The sequence below is a fragment of the Cinclus cinclus genome, chromosome 2 (assembly GCF_963662255.1).
Source record: "Cinclus cinclus chromosome 2, bCinCin1.1, whole genome shotgun sequence".
NCBI classification, from domain to species: domain Eukaryota; kingdom Metazoa; phylum Chordata; class Aves; order Passeriformes; family Cinclidae; genus Cinclus; species Cinclus cinclus.
The window spans coordinates 14,949,232-14,966,601 of NC_085047.1; the positions used below are offsets into that span (position 1 = coordinate 14,949,232).

At 40.9% G+C, this 17,370-nt stretch overlaps 1 protein-coding gene across 8 annotated transcripts in view; it reads right to left on the minus strand.

Moving 5' to 3' along the window:
* APP (amyloid beta precursor protein) overlaps nucleotides 1-17,370 on the minus strand; it is a 160,118-nt gene that overhangs the window by 94,569 nt on the left and 48,179 nt on the right. For all 8 annotated transcript variants that reach the window (XM_062515348.1, XM_062515346.1, XM_062515345.1 and 5 more), the window contains exons 3-4: nucleotides 5,282-5,394; nucleotides 3,624-3,817 (exon numbers count right to left, since the gene is read on the minus strand). In XM_062515348.1, the coding sequence (XP_062371332.1) occupies nucleotides 3,624-3,817; nucleotides 5,282-5,394 (307 nt within the window). The remainder of the gene's footprint in view (nucleotides 1-3,623; nucleotides 3,818-5,281; nucleotides 5,395-17,370) is intronic.

Here is a 17,370-nt window from a genome sequence, read left to right on the forward strand (position 1 = left end):
TAGTTGTTATGGCTATTTGCTTTATTATACATACTACTAAAGAACTGTTATTCCTATTCTCTACTATCTTTGCCTGAGAGCCCCCTTAATTTCAAAACTATAATAAATCAGAGAAAAGGGGTTTAAATTTTCCATTCCAAAGGAGCCTTCTGCCTTCCCTAGCAGACACCTGTCTTTCAAACCAAGACAACAGAGAAAACCTGGAAGTAGTTTCCAGCTTGGCTTTCACTCCTAAAGATGTTCAGCTTTGGACATCAAGGACAGCAAAGCTTCCAGCCAGCTCCCACACACAGGCAGGAGGCCCACCAGGATGCGCAGAGTCACAAGGGCAGCCAGAGCTGGCAGGTCAATTGGTCGAGCTGTAGCTATGCAGAGAGAGGTCTGCAGTTATTCTGAAAGTCAGCACCTAAATCTGACTGTCCCTCAAGCAAACTTCAAGGTAAACTTTAACTGAAGGTGTGGATAGCAACAAGGAACTCCAGTGCTTAAAAATGCTTTCGACATCTTTATCAGAGTTACAGACTATTTTAGGATGAGCATGGTAAGACAATTTCAAAAGCACATGTGGATCCTGCCTCTTGGCCTCATGAATAAAATAAATATATATATCACCAAAATACATACACCCTCCCACCTTCCTCCAAGTATTATCAACAAGCCACACCACAAAATAAAACAAATTCTTATACATCCAGACCCAGGTGGTGGTCAGATATTGGGTAGGAAGGACACCCAACCCTAAGGCATGGCAGCCCAAGCTGCCTCCACATGCCCTCTAATAGTGTGGCTACAGTGTGCAGCTGAGTTTTTCTTCTGCCTGTGGAGAAGAAACCACCCTTGACAAAGCAAAAAAATAAAATACAGTGCCTTAGGGACAACTGTGGGGGTAAAATACAACAGTCTGAAAAAGGGCATCTATTAATCGAATGGCTGCAGTGTGCTTTCCTCTATACATTCAGGATCATAAATGCAAATATTTTAAAATTTAGATAGCTTGAGATATAAAGATAACTCAAAATAGATCACCCACATTTGTTGGATTCTGCTCTGTCATTGCTTTGTTATTTCAAGAATAACGTACTTTTCAGCTTACCACCTCCACCTCAACATGTCACCTTCACTTTGACTTGAGTACCCATGTAAGGTGACAAATGTAGACGACTTGAGTAAGCACTTCAAACAGAGGTGCTATAACAGCAGAGAATATTGGCAATTTAACATTAGGAAACTGTTCCCCTACCTTAAATCTCCTTTTTCCCACACAATCAGTTTAGGACTAGGGCATATATGTATTGAAAGCCACAGAAACATATGCTCAGATATGAATAAATACACACACGCACACAAAATTTTGATTACCACATACTGCCGTGTAAGAATTTTTAAAAATATATAGATATATATTACATATATGTATATTTATTATATATACACATTATAAAATATATATTTATATCTTAATATATACATATATATAACTAAAGTTCAAGAGTATTTCTGGCTCCAATACACACAGCTTAAATGTAGTGGGCTTAAGAGGCAGCAAGAAATATGAGTGAGTCAGTCTAAAAGAAATACCAACTGCTTGGCTCTTCATCTGCAGATGAAGGGCAAGTGCCCCGCAGAAGGATCCTTCATTTTCCTTCTGCAAGCACTTCTGTGGGAGGGGAGGGTAAAAAAATAAATCAGTATTTGCTTGGGATTTCAGAAATGGATTGAAATGCAATTACAGCTCCCATTCCTAGAGAATACAAAATTTATGAAGTTATTCTTGAACTCATCTCTTCAGATATTAAACTGCCTTATGAGGACAAAAATGGACTACAACAGTAAATTAAATGTTCAGTGGCAAACACAAAAAAGACAGAAATAAAGCAGATATCTGTCTTACAAATGGAAGGATATACCCCTGTGAGCTCTTTCATTTAAAATAATTTGGCATCTTTGATCTCATATGTATAAGACATGTACTTTATATATAGGCGTATATATAGTAAACATGTTACTCACATATATAATAGATATGTAAGATAGATGGATAGATCTATCCTACATGTATATATATTAATATAATGAGAAAAACAAACACTTCAATTAGAACAAGGTCTGCACTTATTTCTTAGAATGAGAGAATATTTAAACACCCAATCAAAATCTAAATTAAATATATAGAAATGACATAGCAACAGTCCAAAGCCAGCTTTACAAATCCTACTGAAAGAGTTATAAATAGTGACACTGACAGATGTTAGAAGTAAAAATTAGAAGAATGTCCAAAGATATCAATGTGGAATACACAAAGTTCTCTGATGTAGGCCTTTGCATCAAACAGTCTGACCATTTACTCCTGTTTATCACAGAAAACCAGAAATTACCATGGGGAAATATTTATTTTAAACTTATTCCATTATTCACTACAAGGAATTCACAAGAGGACTCTACCTTGCAACGCTTACTAATGCTTTGTCAGGAAAGATTTAGTTGCCCACCATGATCTATCATGGTGGTTCTAATTATTCTAGGTTTTAATGCCACCTCATTGCACCAAATTACAGCAATTCAGTCTCTGTCCTTCATCTCTGCACTGCTCTTCAAATTGTTTCTATCTAGATTAACAAGTCCAAACATAACACAGTTCAGACCTATTAACTTCCTGCATTATTCACGTAATTCCGTCCCCGTTTATTTTCTGGGTATTCCTTGAAGCCACTTGCAATCAGCCCCAAGTTTAAGATATTGTGCATTATTTGTACAATAAAGAAGTAGAAACACTTCATTAACACAGTATAAAGTGATGAAAGCCTGGGAAACACAAACAGAATTTGAACACTGATCTGAGTTTATGAAGAAAGCCATCTTTGCAAGTTGTTAGCATCTAGTTGCAAGGACATGACATGGTACTCTGCTTTTCCAACTGCTGCTTGACATGGTCAGGAGAGTGATATGAAAAGGCTTTAACAGCACCAGACCCCTCAGTAACCACTGAGTGTTACAACAGAGTTATAACCCATATCCAGCTCAAAATTAGCCTATGTACACAGGGATGGCAAAGGTAAGGACAAGGGATGGCACCTTTGCACCCATCTCTGCCTTGCCAGGGAAACTTCCATGCTCCTTCTCAGCAGCAGCATACTAACAGCTCTGTCAAAGGCTAGGTAATAAAACACACTTTCTTTCAGATCATGTTTAGAAACTAATTGTCAGCAGAAAGATATTCTTATGGCAAAACTAGCACATAGCTAATGCCTATTATGAATTAAGGCATTTCAAAACCTCCACTGGTTATGTTGGCTGAGAGCTGCTGCAGTACTCTAGACTATCCAGAGTACACCATTTATCATTTATTTGTCAAAAAATGGATTTAAGCTTCTTTTGTTACAAATATGGCAGTAATTCTCACTGGAGAAATTATAAAGGCACTAAAAAGTGTGCCTCAGAAGTATTTATTTTAACAATAAGCTTCTCTGTAGAAAGCTAAAAATAAAAGAAGCAGGATACTGATGTTTTCAACCACTGTAAATGCAAGTTCATGTATAAGGTGCAAAGACTCTTCTATGCCAAGGTCTTTTAGACAGATATTTTGGCATCTTAATAACAAGGTAAGGGGTTCAATGTCACTGTACCTTCCATCTGCATAGTCTGCATCTGCACCTCCCCACCAGACGTCTGAATCATCATCTTCAGCATCAGCTGAATCAATATTGTCGCTTTCCTCTGCTAAGGGGCAGCAGACAAACTCCACACCACGAAACTTGTCAATTCCACAAGGCAGCAGCATGCCATAGTCGTGCAGATTCATGCTCTTCTCACTACAGGACTGCAGAAAAGAGGGGAAAAAAAGCAGCAACAATATTGGCATGGAGGAAGACTAAAAAATATCACAGAAGAAATATGAGAAAATATTGAGAAAATATGAAGAGGCTGCATACTGCCTTAGGAAATTAAAGCTGGCAAACTGCATGATCTCTGAAACTTGAAACATGATTTAGAAAGGTCACACTTGCATTCACTACTTGACTGTAAGCAGCTCCCTACCTGCGTCCACTGCAAGCAACAAGCTCTCCTATCAGTCTTTCCTAGAACAACAGGCTTGTCTCCTCCCATATACATGATGACTCCATATCTTCCTGTCTAAAATCCTCACAGGCTCTGCCTCGTAAACAGAAAATGTGATGACAGAGTAAATATTTGATGTAATAACCCCAACCCTGATGCATCAATGCTATTGAAGACTTTGCTGCAAGGTAGATCAACATTTGAAACACCTTACACATTTGAAGTACCTCTTACACTGGAAACACAGTGTCTGGTCTGACACCTCTGCCAGTACACTACCTCCTAGCCTTGTTTGGAAAACAGTCAGCTGGGCATAATTACACCTTAAAGATACAGTGAGGTATGACAGGTGAAAAAATGAAAATAGTTCAGTGGTGCACAGCAATGATGTTCTTCCAGGCTGTTGCCATTTCAAGTTTGCAAGTAGTCAAAATGAACTAGAATTTCTCCATGTGAAGACTGGTGCCTTAAATGTTTCATTTAAGTATAATTCAAGCAAGAACTGAAAATTTGAAAATATGTTGATCACATTTCAGATTTCATCTCCAGAAGGTAGAATAATGTACAAGCTAAGAAGTTCCAAAAAAAAACCAGCAATCAGGAATCCTGAAAACTCACCTCAGTTTTTATTCCTAAAACCTCTCTGCATAAGGAAAAAAGTCCAAAACACTAATTATAACACTAAGTTTATTTCTATTTTCAGTAAAGCACTGTTAAATTATAAAATCTCTGTGCCTGCAAAATCCCTTTGGCTAGTACTAGTTTGACGAGCTCTCCTACCCTTTTCTGCTGAATTTGACATAGTGCACTCCCTGAGGCCTGTTTGATCTCTGTGGGCATCTGGCATACCAATATCCATGATAAATAGTGCATAATATTCACCCAGGACAATGATTCCAGGCAAATCCTAAGCATTTAGTGCCAGTGCTAACACAGGAAAATGGAGGAAGCAGAAAACACAGTGAGTTTGTGAGTGAACGTGAAGAAAAAAATGCTATGACAGAGGGTCAACATTGAAAGGTCAATGGTAAGTATTCAGTCATGGACTCTGTTGTGCTCTGACTCCCATTTCCTACCTTATAAAAAGCTCAAAATGCCATTCACTGAAACATTTGAAAGCATTGCTCTTTGTTTTCCATGTTGCTGCTACATTTAAAGTCATGCTCAGAAGAGTGACACAGCTTTAAAGAAGGAAGGTAGGAAATTTTAAGACAGATGAATGTACCTCTTTAGCAACAGTATGCCAATGCAGGTGAGTTTCACAAACATCCATTCTTTCCTGGTGAAGGAACTTGCACTTGTCTGGCACCAGAAGGGCATCACTCACAAACTCGCCCACTGGAAGGGAAAAGAAAAGAAATGAGCACTCAATAAATATTAATTTTGCTTCCAATATCTCATCCTGTAAAATGTCTAGCTACTTGTAGCAGCTTTTGTGAATGAGTGGCAGGTTTGCAGGAAATGGAACAGCTTCTAGATGGTACTTCAATTACGACCTTCTTCCAACTTGCCATTGGAAAGGAGCTCCAGCCTTTAATCTCAGACCCATTTGTTTATGAAAACCTTAGCATAATAAAACTTGGATGACCCATTGCAGATATGTGTGGTGCAACATGAATCTGGGAGTCAGCAGATCTGGTTCCAGGAAGGGACAACTACCTTTTGCATCATAATAGCAGTAGGGAGAGGATATAAAGTGTTCTGAAATACTTTGGTCTTCTATATAAAACAAATGACACCTCGTTTCAAAGCAATTGAGAGCATTTCCATTGATACAGTGCTAACAGCAGCACAGTCAGCTTAGTTATTTTTGTTGCTGCAACCCCTTCATTATATGCTCGTTTAATCAGCCAGATGAATTCGGGTTAGCCCAGAAGATTGATAAGCAAGTAGAGCTCATCAGCAAGGAAACAAGATGATTCATGATCACCAGAATATTTGGTCAGATCAAAGTGGGTGAAGAGCTTTTTTTTTCCCAAGGACTTAACTGACCAAAGAGATTGTTCCACGTTTGACAGCAGAACAAAAATTTACATGGCTTATGAAGCAGACACTGCTCACAGCCAATACCAGTACTCAGAAACTCAGGTGCTAAGTAACATGATTTATTAGACTAAAATCATTGTAGTTCTGTACAATTCTGGCATGGCAATTAAATAACCCAAAACCTACTTAAAGATATTTTTTAAGGGAAAATTACAGAGTACTTTAGAGAAGTGGATATACTGAATAGATACTGGATTGTGAAAGCACACGACTCAGCTGGCATAAATCAACTCCCTAAAGCCCACTTGTCTGTAGTCTACAAAAATCTACAGTCAGTGTTACATGAAAGAATCAAGATGGTCCAAAGGTTATTAGGATGTAATAATAGGTTAATTGATCAAAATTAGATGACTACAAGTTTACTGTTGAGTAGAGAGTCATCTCAGGGAGCTGATGAAGTGGCCCTTAAGGCTAACAATTAAAAAGTCAGTTTCAAAAATAACCAACACCCAATGCAATCCTTGCTGTATTTCTGTGCCTTTGATCTGAAGACCTAAAATCAAATAGTCAACTAGGAACTAGTAACTAGTTTCTGTAACTCAGTTAGTTAAAGAGGGGGGGAAAAAAAGCACACTTATTTTTATCCTTCCCTAGCATACTCTTAACGCCTGCAAATTAACAGAAGTGTTTTCTAGACACATCCAAAATTACCTTGCAAAAATAACGAGTAAGTACACCTTCTGGTAACCCTAAATACAAAATTTGCATTTTCATTTAATGAGGTCTCAGCTCCCAGCAGAGTCACACACAAATCCTGCAGTGAAATTTGCATACATTTGTAGCTTTTTGGAGACCAGTCTGAGACATACCTGAACTTTCTCAGGCTGCAAGTAATTGGCAACTGTTAATGTTTTAATTTAGTCAAGCACCTGAGCAGTAGGCAAGCACATGGAGACTTTGCTGAAGATTCAAGAGTATGATGATTCCATGCAGAACCGCAATGTCCTGCACCTGGGGAGGAATACCCTGGGCACCATCACAGGCTGGGGGCCAACCTGCTGAAAAGCACCTCTGCAGAGAAGGACCTGGGGGTCCTGGTGGGCAACAGGATGTGCCTGAGCCAACAGTGCCCTGGGAACTAAGGAATGGGATCCTGGGATGCATTGGGAATAGCATTGCCAGCAAATCAAAGGAGGTGATCCTGCCCCTCTGCTCAGCCGTGGGGAGACACCTCTGGAGTGCTATTTCCAGTTTTGGGCTCCTCTGGACAAGAGAGGCATGGAGTTCCTGGAGTGGGTCCAGTGGAGGTTACAGAGATGATTAAAGGACTGGAGCATTTCTCTTATGAGGAAAGGCTGAGGGAGCTGGGGCTGTTCAGCTTCAAGGAGAGACAGCTGAGAGAGAACCTCATCAATGTCTGTCAGTGCCTGCAGGGAGGGGTCAGAGCATGGACCAGGCTCTGCTCTGTGGTGCCTAGCAATGGGACAAGAGGCCACAGGAAGAAATGGATGCACAGGAATTTCCACCTGAACATGAAGAACTTCTTTCCTGTCAGTGACCAGGCACTGGAACAGACTACTGAGAGAGGGTGTGGAGCCTCCTTCACTTGAGATGTTCCAGAACCTTCTGGACGCAATCCTAAGTCATGTGCTCTGGGATGATCCTGCTTGAGCAGGGAGGTTGAAGCACGTGTCCCACTGTGGTCCCTTCCAACCTGACCCATTCTATGATTCTGTGAAAAGCAACACAATTGGATGTACTACTGTGTTAAAGCCACCAGTTGGAAGATGGAAAGCTGTATGTCCAAAGTTCTGGGCAATGCAGCTTGGGCTGCAGTGTCTTTAAAAGTATGCACTGAATATGCAACTATTTTAAAATAAAGCACATTATTTTTTGAACATCTAATTATATCAACCAACTCACAACCATACACTCCAGAAATAGTAGATGTTCACATTTCAGTGAAGATACAGTGTGAGATCTGACTAGCACATAGAAAATGTGCATTGCTTTATAGAACCATATTGATTGAAAAAAAAGGCAAGAGCATCCTCGCAGTAACCCAAATTCCCATTTCAGATGAGGCTCCACATTGTAAAAAACTGCTGAATTTCACAGAAATAAACAATCCATTGGAATAAGCCCTCCTCTGCCTTTTGGAAGGGACAGAGGACCAGGGGAGTAGGATGGCTGCTCATGGTAACACTCCTTCAATATATAGAATTATAGTAAATTAGGTATGTGAAAATCTAGGCAATGGCAATCACAACTTTACATGTGATTTCTACTGCCTTCAATTCTTCAATCCATTATTTAGACATACAGAGAGCTCATGTCCTAGAAACCTTTTTCATTCCTTTCATGTTAATTACTACTGAAGTTTAAATGCAAAGCTTTAAACTTTTGATCTATTTTTGTTATTTCTTTTTTAAATAAATTCATGTTCAAGTAGCAGTTTGACAAACTCAACTGAAATCATCTGACAACTGCAATGTTTAATTTGCTTGGAGTAGTCTAATAGAAAGACAAATTCATCAGAAAGAAGCACTTCTAGCACTTCAGGCTTGCAGGCAAGCATCCACCTGTATTGTTCCTGTACATGTTTAACTTTCAATTATGCTGAGTCACGAGGTTTCAAGGATTCTTTGCTTTTCTGAGTGAGTAACCCACAGGTTACACTGCGCAAAGAAGCACAAATGAACAGAGCAATTCTGCATCTCCAAACAGAGGCTCTAAATATAAGGAAAAATTGTAATACTACTTTTCATTCATTGCCAATACTTGCCATGACAGAGAGAGCTGTGCATTACGACATTTCTTTGACTGATGGAGCAACCCAGTCCAGTGCTGGCTGTAATTTCTACTATCAGGTGATGGGATTGCCAAATTCAACTGCAATATTATTTTTAATTCCAACACAGCAACATACTGACTTTGCATCCCATTGGGCTGGTCCTCAACAGCCTGCCTGTGATGCTTAAGCAGGATAACCACTTCTCTAGAGCAGCACTGCCTTAAAAGCCTCCCTTAAAAGCTCCAAGCGGTCCCCTTGTCCTTACCAGTACCATGCCCCACTCCCCCAGCAAATCAGGGTAAACCCTGACCACACACACCATGGATGGGGGGGCTTGCAAAATTTGTACCAAGCACAAAGCACTAATATCATTACCACCACCAACACTACCTCTGTCTGCCTTATATTTATCACTATTTTACAGTACTTTTCTGCCTACTTCAGCATCTCTTGTATTTTGATTCCAGCTGGAAATCCATCCTGTGCAGAGGTACTCTAATAATAAACCAGGATGGCACCATTTGTCTGTTGATGAGCTGGTTTATAAATCACTGCATTCTCTCAGGTTATCCAATGTGCCAGTGTTGCAGTGTGTTTCTCGTTAATGATATGTTCTGCTATTGCCTAAGATAATGGTTTAGTCCAAAATTATACCCTCCCACAAACCTCGTCAATCTATCCTAAACTATCTGTCAATCCTGCTTTGTGCCAGCCCCCTGCTTGGAATTTCTCTTTGGAAATTCCCTAAAACTTGACATCTCATTAGTACATGCAACCCAGTTTTTCCCCCTACCTCTCTCATTGGACAATGGCTTTGCAAACCCTTTATCCCTCCTCTGAATTTCTCCAATCTGCTATGGATTTGTACCTTCCCCTTGAAGCTCCCCCATATTGTTGTTGCACCTTCACCATTTTTGTCCTTTGCCCCCCAGAATCCTCAAAATAATAAATCCTTTTTATCCCATGCAAAAGACCTCCCCCTCCTCGTTGCCTCCTTTGAATGCAATCTGTTAGCCAAAAAGGTCATGGAGCCATAGCTCTAGCCACATCTAAAGCATCCTGTTCCCAGGGTGAAACTCACTCTAGGCACAGGACTGCAGTGGAAGAGTGCAGCTCTGCCCATTGCATTGGCAGGTCAGTGTGTGACCTCACATGCATCACAAAGAAAGGCTGCTCTCAGTGAGAAACAAGATAAACTAATCTTGATAGCAATTTAAAGATCGGGATTAGAGACTTCCTTTAAAACAGCATTCTCAGCTCTAGATACTACCCTTGCTACACACCAGTGTAACAGCTACTTGTATTCCAGTAGCTGCTCACCAACTCTTGCATGAAAGGAAAGGACAAAACCAGACCCTGCTGGCTTATGGATTTCTGTCCATCTGGAGAAAACAGCCCTAAAGGGGAATTCTGAGTAGAGGGTGTGTTACCATATTAAAACCCAACACCACGTGCCCATCATTCATTTAGCTGAAGACTGCCAACATCCTGCTCAACATTCTGCAAGTTGCTTTTTGCTAAACATTCTACTTTTAAGTGCATATCACCACAACACACATTGTGTCAACATAGTAAGTCACATTTTAATTTTGTTTTAGAAATATAATCTTTGCCTCCCATAATGCCAGTAATCCCCCTCTGTCCAGTTCTCCATGGTGTTTGTATCAGGTGTTTTTAAATGTCCCACCCCGGTGTATCACAACAGGTTACGAGCTCACATTGTTCAAAAACAGTTTTGGTGGAGGTTATAATTGCCACATTTTAATAGTTAATAACTTCATTTAAGTCAAGGACATTCTATCATCTGAAAAATATTCTTGGAACAACAAGAGACTTTTTGCTTTAAGACAAGAAGTTTTGGACCACAAATTTCATTTTTCAACACAGCAAATACTAAGAAAGTCGTTAAGAATCAACCTCTAACAAAATAATTTGGATTATAGTGAAGGCTACCATTCACACAGTCTTTAAAATCTTCTGTCTTGTTTTAAAAGGTGGGTGTCTGCTAAGAAGGTAGGATGGAAAATATGAATCCCTTCCAATTATTATAACTTTGAAATTACAGGGCATTCAGGCAAAAAAAAAAAAAAAAAAAGTTACTTCATATTCCCAAATATGGGGAAAGGAATAACAATTCTTTACTAATGAATATATGTACAACAAGGTAAAGAAACAACACCAGCAGCAGCAACAGCAGACAGAGGCAGGATCCCAAGCACAGCCTCCTCCGGGCTGTCAGGCCCTTTCCCCTGGGTGCAGTTCCAGGCACAGCCAGCAGGGGCGCTGGTGGCTCCCGGCCGGGCAGGGCAGGTGCGATGATTCCCCCGCTCCTGCAGGGGGCGCTGTGGCGCACTCAGCCGCCTCTCCCCACGCGGTGATGGCGCCCTGGGCCATGGGGAGAGGGAGAGGGAAGGGGCTCCCTTTGCAAACTCACGGAGGGCAGCCGGCCTCAGGGCCGTTCCAGAGGGCAAAACGCACCGTAGCAGGAACCTTGGAGCTCAGAGCAGGCTAGAACAGCACAGGCGAGCGCACCCTGGGTGGCAAAACAAAGTGCAGCAAAGACTCCAAAGCTGTGACAGGAGCTGCGGGACTCTGTGAGGACGCGCGGCGTCGAGTTTTAAAGTGTAGCAAAAAGCCCGAAGCAGCAGCGGGAAACAGCACAGCTGGGCAGCAGGAGCCAGGCTTTCACAAGCAGCCAGAGACGCTCCCAATGGAGAGGGGTCAGGGTTCCCTTCCCAGAGAGGTTGGATGCTGAAAAGGTCCCAGTTGAACAGCTGCTCTTGCGAGCAGAGGCTCATCCATAGAAAGAAGAAGCAGTGAAGGACAAAACTCCACAGTGGCAATGAATCCCCCAGGCAGCAGCAGTCCATCACCAAAACCACAACTGTCTCCACTCTGATCCCAAGAGCCAAACAGGGAGAGGGGGATGAGCCCAACCCCTGACCCCCAGTCAAGTCTCTCGATATCTCTGCACTTCACAAGAGAAAACCTCCAGCTACCAAGCTCACTCCCCAGGTAAGAGACTGCAGCCAACTGCACCTTCTCCCCCGTGGCCACATCTCTTAGGCAACAAATGGGAAAAAAACTCCCTGAAAGGTTAAAAAAAAAAATCCTAACCTCCATCTTCTCTAGGAAGAAAAAGGCTCAGCAAGTGGGCACGCTCCTAACAAGATGATTGCCCTATCTGTGTAATGGAAGGTATCAAGGCAAAGTAGTGCAAAATAAAAGCACTGTGTGAGTCATGGTCCTGATCAGCAGATTTTCCAGCCACTCCATAAACTAGATGAAATATGAAGATCCCACCAACACTGCACAGAAAGCAAGCAAAGAGAAGATGATAAAGGTAATAAAAGAAAATCCATGACAAAACCAAACACCTGCTAGCAGATGGCTGGACTACAAACCAAAAAGTAAGCATGTTCAGAGAAGTACTTTCAAACAAAGCCTGTGCTAAATTTTGCATGAAGAGGCAGGGGATATGCTGAGGCTCTGGGGCTCAAAGCTTCATTTTCATGTCACCAATGAGAACAAAGGCCTTGCTAAAACAAATTTACAAGCTCAAGTGCCTGTACAGTACGCATTTGAGAACATTCAGAGAAATGTGTCACTTCCCTGTGACTTTGTATAGATTATCCAGAGCCATCCCACACCTGGCATGATGAACCAAGGAACAGATCAACAGATGAAGACTTCCTGTCTTCCTGCCCTGGGGCTTTGCTCTGCCCTGCTCCCCAGCTCCAACACTTCCACCAGCTCCTGTGCTCACACAGCCACATTTCTTTAGTACATATTATGTTATGCACACAGTATTACATTTATTTAAGCAGCTATATAGCTTTAGGAATTTTTATTAAGTGTGATGATTACCTAAATCTTTATGTTTTCTCATTTATAACAGTGGTGATTAAAAGTAAGCTGCAATCTGCATGAGACAGCAAGCCAAATGCACTGGCCTGAAGTTCAAGGAAACAGTGTTTCTTGAAAATGCTTTTTCTTTTCTTCACAAGTCCAGAAAAGCAGAGAAAATGCACAGCACCTAAATACTTCGAAATTTTTTCAGTAAAATGGTTTAGTAAGCACAGTTATCTAGTGATAAAATGAACCAGTCATAGTGCTCTTCACTGTACTAGTCTTGGTACCTACAGATGAAAGGGAAGAGGCTGTGCCAGTCAAAATGTGTTTTGAAGGAGAGTTTGCTGCTGTGCCCAGGCCCTGGCAGGGATAGATGCCTGCTCCAGCCCCTGGCATGGCTGTCCTCTGAACTTGGGCAGAACACATATTATGTCATATGGTTAAAGACCTTCATTCTAGTTTGAACAGCCTATAGTAAACACGGGATTTGTAGAGTTCTTCAATTTCAAATTTAATTTTAAATGGAAATTACAGGCGTCTCCCTAAAACCCATCCATCAGCCAACATGAATGCAAGGTGGTGCTGATAAAGTGTGTCTGCACCCTAGCAGCCTGAAACACCTCCATTTTTCTGATGAGAAGAGGCTTAACTCCGGTCCATTAACACCACCTCCAAAAAACAACTCTGTAGCAAAACTGTTCCCACTCCCTCATTTCATCTGTAGCCTGTAACATGAACTTCAGTTAGAGAAACATAGCACAGCAGACAGACAGCAATGCAGACCCAAATTTGAAGGGTAGGAGCAGAAGGGACAGCATGACCTGCACATCCCCCTCTGGTGTATGAAGTGGGAATAGCTGCAACTCTTCTGTCTTCCAGAGGCTTGGCCAAAACCAAGACTGATCTCAATATTTACCCTTCATTCTTAAAGTACCAAGATTTTTTTTCCCATAACTATAGTTGAGAGGGGGGGTGGTATTGTTCTGTTCCTCAGCAGGTATAGTTATCAACCCATCATACATACTGAAAAATACACTCTGATACTATGACTCTCACGCAAAACACTTTCACTATTCTAGGCTACAAAAATCAATTATATGGGATAAGCAAAGACCTCCTACTACATTAAGAACTGACTGATAATTCTAGTTGTACTATACATTAGCATCTCGATGCTCTTCGAATGGTGTTATGAAATCATGGCAATTAAGGTACTTCCCACAAACACTGTGATGGCACACAACATGCAACATGCCTGGGACACGAGATCGAGGTAAAGGGACCCCTACTGGAATGGACTCACTGACATCTAAATATCCACATGTGCACGACAAGGAGCTCCAGCCTTGCTATATCACATGATCTTCTGTGATTTTTGGCAAATCCAAATACCTCTCACAGAACTCTAGAGTCAAAGGGCTAAAATCCTTAAAGTACAATCCAAAGTACATTTGTCTGGACTAAAGCAATTAACTATATATGAAGAAATATACATATATATATATAAAAAACTAATTTGTGGTGCTTACTATGTCTTCATTTTCATAGGGCACCATACATTAAAAAAGGTTATTTCTGAAACCTTCTTCCTACTTCCTCTGTAGTTCTTCCATCAGAGATATAAACGGAATTTCAGCTCACTTTGCTATTTTGTTGCCTGATTGAATTTTCTGATATAATTGTCTTACTTCCCAGATAGAACACAAGATCAGATTTGATGCATTATGCCACTAACAGATGTATGTGTTCACATGCAAAAAGATTCAAATGCACATCACCACACACTGGCATCTTTATAAATAAAGCAAATAAACATTCTTCAGAAGTCCACAGCACCTCAACAGTCTATTGCAACTTCAAGTTCATTTACAGCTCTTATGCTTTTTACTTGTCTCCCCAATCTTTGAGGTACAATTTTGCTGTGAGTTCAGTAAGATGCCTTTTCTGTCCCTCTCTTGCTCAGTAAGGCAACATGAAAGAGCTGTGCTAAAGCCCATTAGCCTAGCACCATGAATTCCTGCTCCTGTCCCACCTTCCTAAAAGGCTTACAGTCAAAAAACACCATCCCAGAAGTTATCAGGGTGACCAGCAGCAAAGGTCACCTCAAAAAAGGCTCCGAGGGATTTTCCCTTTCATTCTCTTCCTCTAGGTACCCACCACTCAGACTAAGAAACTTGCTTGCCCTGCACTACAAATCAAGAGTTTGCCTCTCAAACTCTATTTACCAAGAAGCAGGCCCAACAACGGCCTGCAAAATTCATCTTGGGAAGATGATGAATTTCTGGACTGAGTTGGCCTCCCTTCCAATTCCTTGGCACACAGGTTGTATCTGCAATGCTTCTCCCACAAATGAGAGAGTATTCATCACAGACACAATCCCTTCCCTCACAATTACATAATCCTGCCTAATTTACTGGAATTCTTGAGTTAGAAAACAGCAGGAATAATGAAGTCTGAATAGCCTGACTCCATCCTGCCTGAGCCACAGAGCTCTTATGTGATTCTGCCCAAGTAGAAACATCTTCTCCTCCTCCCACACTGTACTTAATTCATCCCCTCTCTTTTCTACAGCCCCAGCAGACTCTCTAGATCCACTTTTTCCTTTCCACTCCATCATGGCAGTAATTCTGTCTGACAAATCTGTAAGAGAACATGCTCAGCTGCCCTGGAGGGCTGCTGAACACACTGGTGACTGAAGCATAGCTGCTTACAGGTAAAAAAGATTATAAAATGAAGGAGGCCATGAGTGGGTGCTTGCTGCAGAGTAATTGGTGGAAAGTTTTGGTGGTTTTTCAAGTGTAAGGGAGATTAGATTTTTGAGATTCCAGGTCCCACCCTAAACTGACAGCAGTATGTCTGGCTAAAACAGGTCTACTGAAATATTATAGAAAGAGCCAGCCATAAGAAGTTTGAAAGCCAAAGTAAGTTAGAAAAAGACTGCTTGACCCTGTGTACAGAATAACAGAGGGAATTACTGGGCTCCTTAAATGGAAAGACAGAATAACCAAAGAACTACTGGAAATTATTTTATCTACAGAAAAAAAATCAGTAAAATTCACTTAAAGGAATAAGCCTGAAAAAAGAACAGCAACAGAAAACTCTATGGAACAGATATGAAATATGAAAGGCTTAATGAGACCATTTTGTGAAGATTTACTAAGATTTTGTCAAGAACCCTGGGCAGAATTCTGACCACAACCCAGTAGGGAAAAAAAAAAATCCATCATGAATATAGGACAGTGGTACCTTCAAACAGCAGATAATAAACAGCATTTTTACTCGAAACAAACCATGTGCCCTCTGAGGCTGCTTATACAGTACTGCCTAGGAGGTGCAGTTATATCCCTGCCATTACATGCCACTACTCTTCTGTTTGCAAAACATCCTGTCTCTGCATTAACTTTGCACAGCAAGGTGCACTAAAAGAAACACAGAAATGTTCCTTAAAGCGCTGATCACATCAGCCTGGAAAGGAAGTCCAAGGGACAAGAGGTAAGAGTATCTTGACGTCCATGTACCTGAAAATTGTAATGAAAATTAAAACCTGAAATGTTCATAAATATTTCTCTTCCTCCCAAACAGACAGAATTATTTTTCTCCCACAATGAAGTGCACACACCCCTCTCTAGTACTTAGAGCAACATGTAGGGTGCAAGACTGCAAGAAATAGGAAACAAAAGGGTAAAGAACCAAAAAATTTCTGAACTACGAGTCTTATGTTGAGGACTTCTTATATCCAGAATGGCGCAGAAGACTCCAGATATTTGGGTATGCTCCTTTCAGCAAGGTAAGATTTTTCTAATCTTAGCCTTCTTCTGGTGACAATGCTTTAATACAGAGCAATTCTTCATCATCCAGTGCATAAATCTACCAAACACCTTTTGTTCTCCACATCCACTTATTTTCATAGTGCTTAGCCAAGGAAAGCATGTCCCAGGACCTCGAAGTCAGTACCTGCTGAGTCAGCCAGGTAAAACTATACCTATGTGGACACAAAAGGTATTTGGGGAATTGGATGAAAGACAGGTTTTCTTCTAAAGAGGAACATGTCCCGAGCACCCCTGGACCAGAGGTCAAAAGCACTATCTGCACTCACTAACCCAGGAAGGCTCTAGAGAGGAAAACAGCTATGTCATACATACGGGTGCTGCATGTATTCTTAGTAAAGGATCACTTATTACCTCAAAAAAGAACCTAGTTCATTCTCAGGACAGAAAAATGACTTCTGTACACCACTGAACGTCTTTATGCCAGCATCATCAGTCTAGTGTTGAGATACTGTTAATTTAAAAAATCATGGATACTAAGAAAAAGCCTCAGGTGATGTGAAATTATCTCACAGAAACACATTCTCTTCATTTTTAGGCTCTTCTTTAATATAAAGTACACTTTGATTTTTTCTGATTATTTTACATCTCAAAATATTATTTGCTTCCTACGTTGTCGTCTTCTGACTTCACAGAGAATCCCTTTATTCCCTGTATACTCATGTACTTATGTTTTCTTCCAATTACACATTTTTTCATGACTGATGAGCTCCTGTACAGCTCTGTCAGGCAGGACAATAAATAGCAGAACACGGCATGACTCAAGTTAGGGGGAAACAGAAGAGCCTGCTTGCATATGCTAACTCTACAGCAGGAAAGGAATTGAGTTATTTAAGGCATTCTTCTCGGTACTCA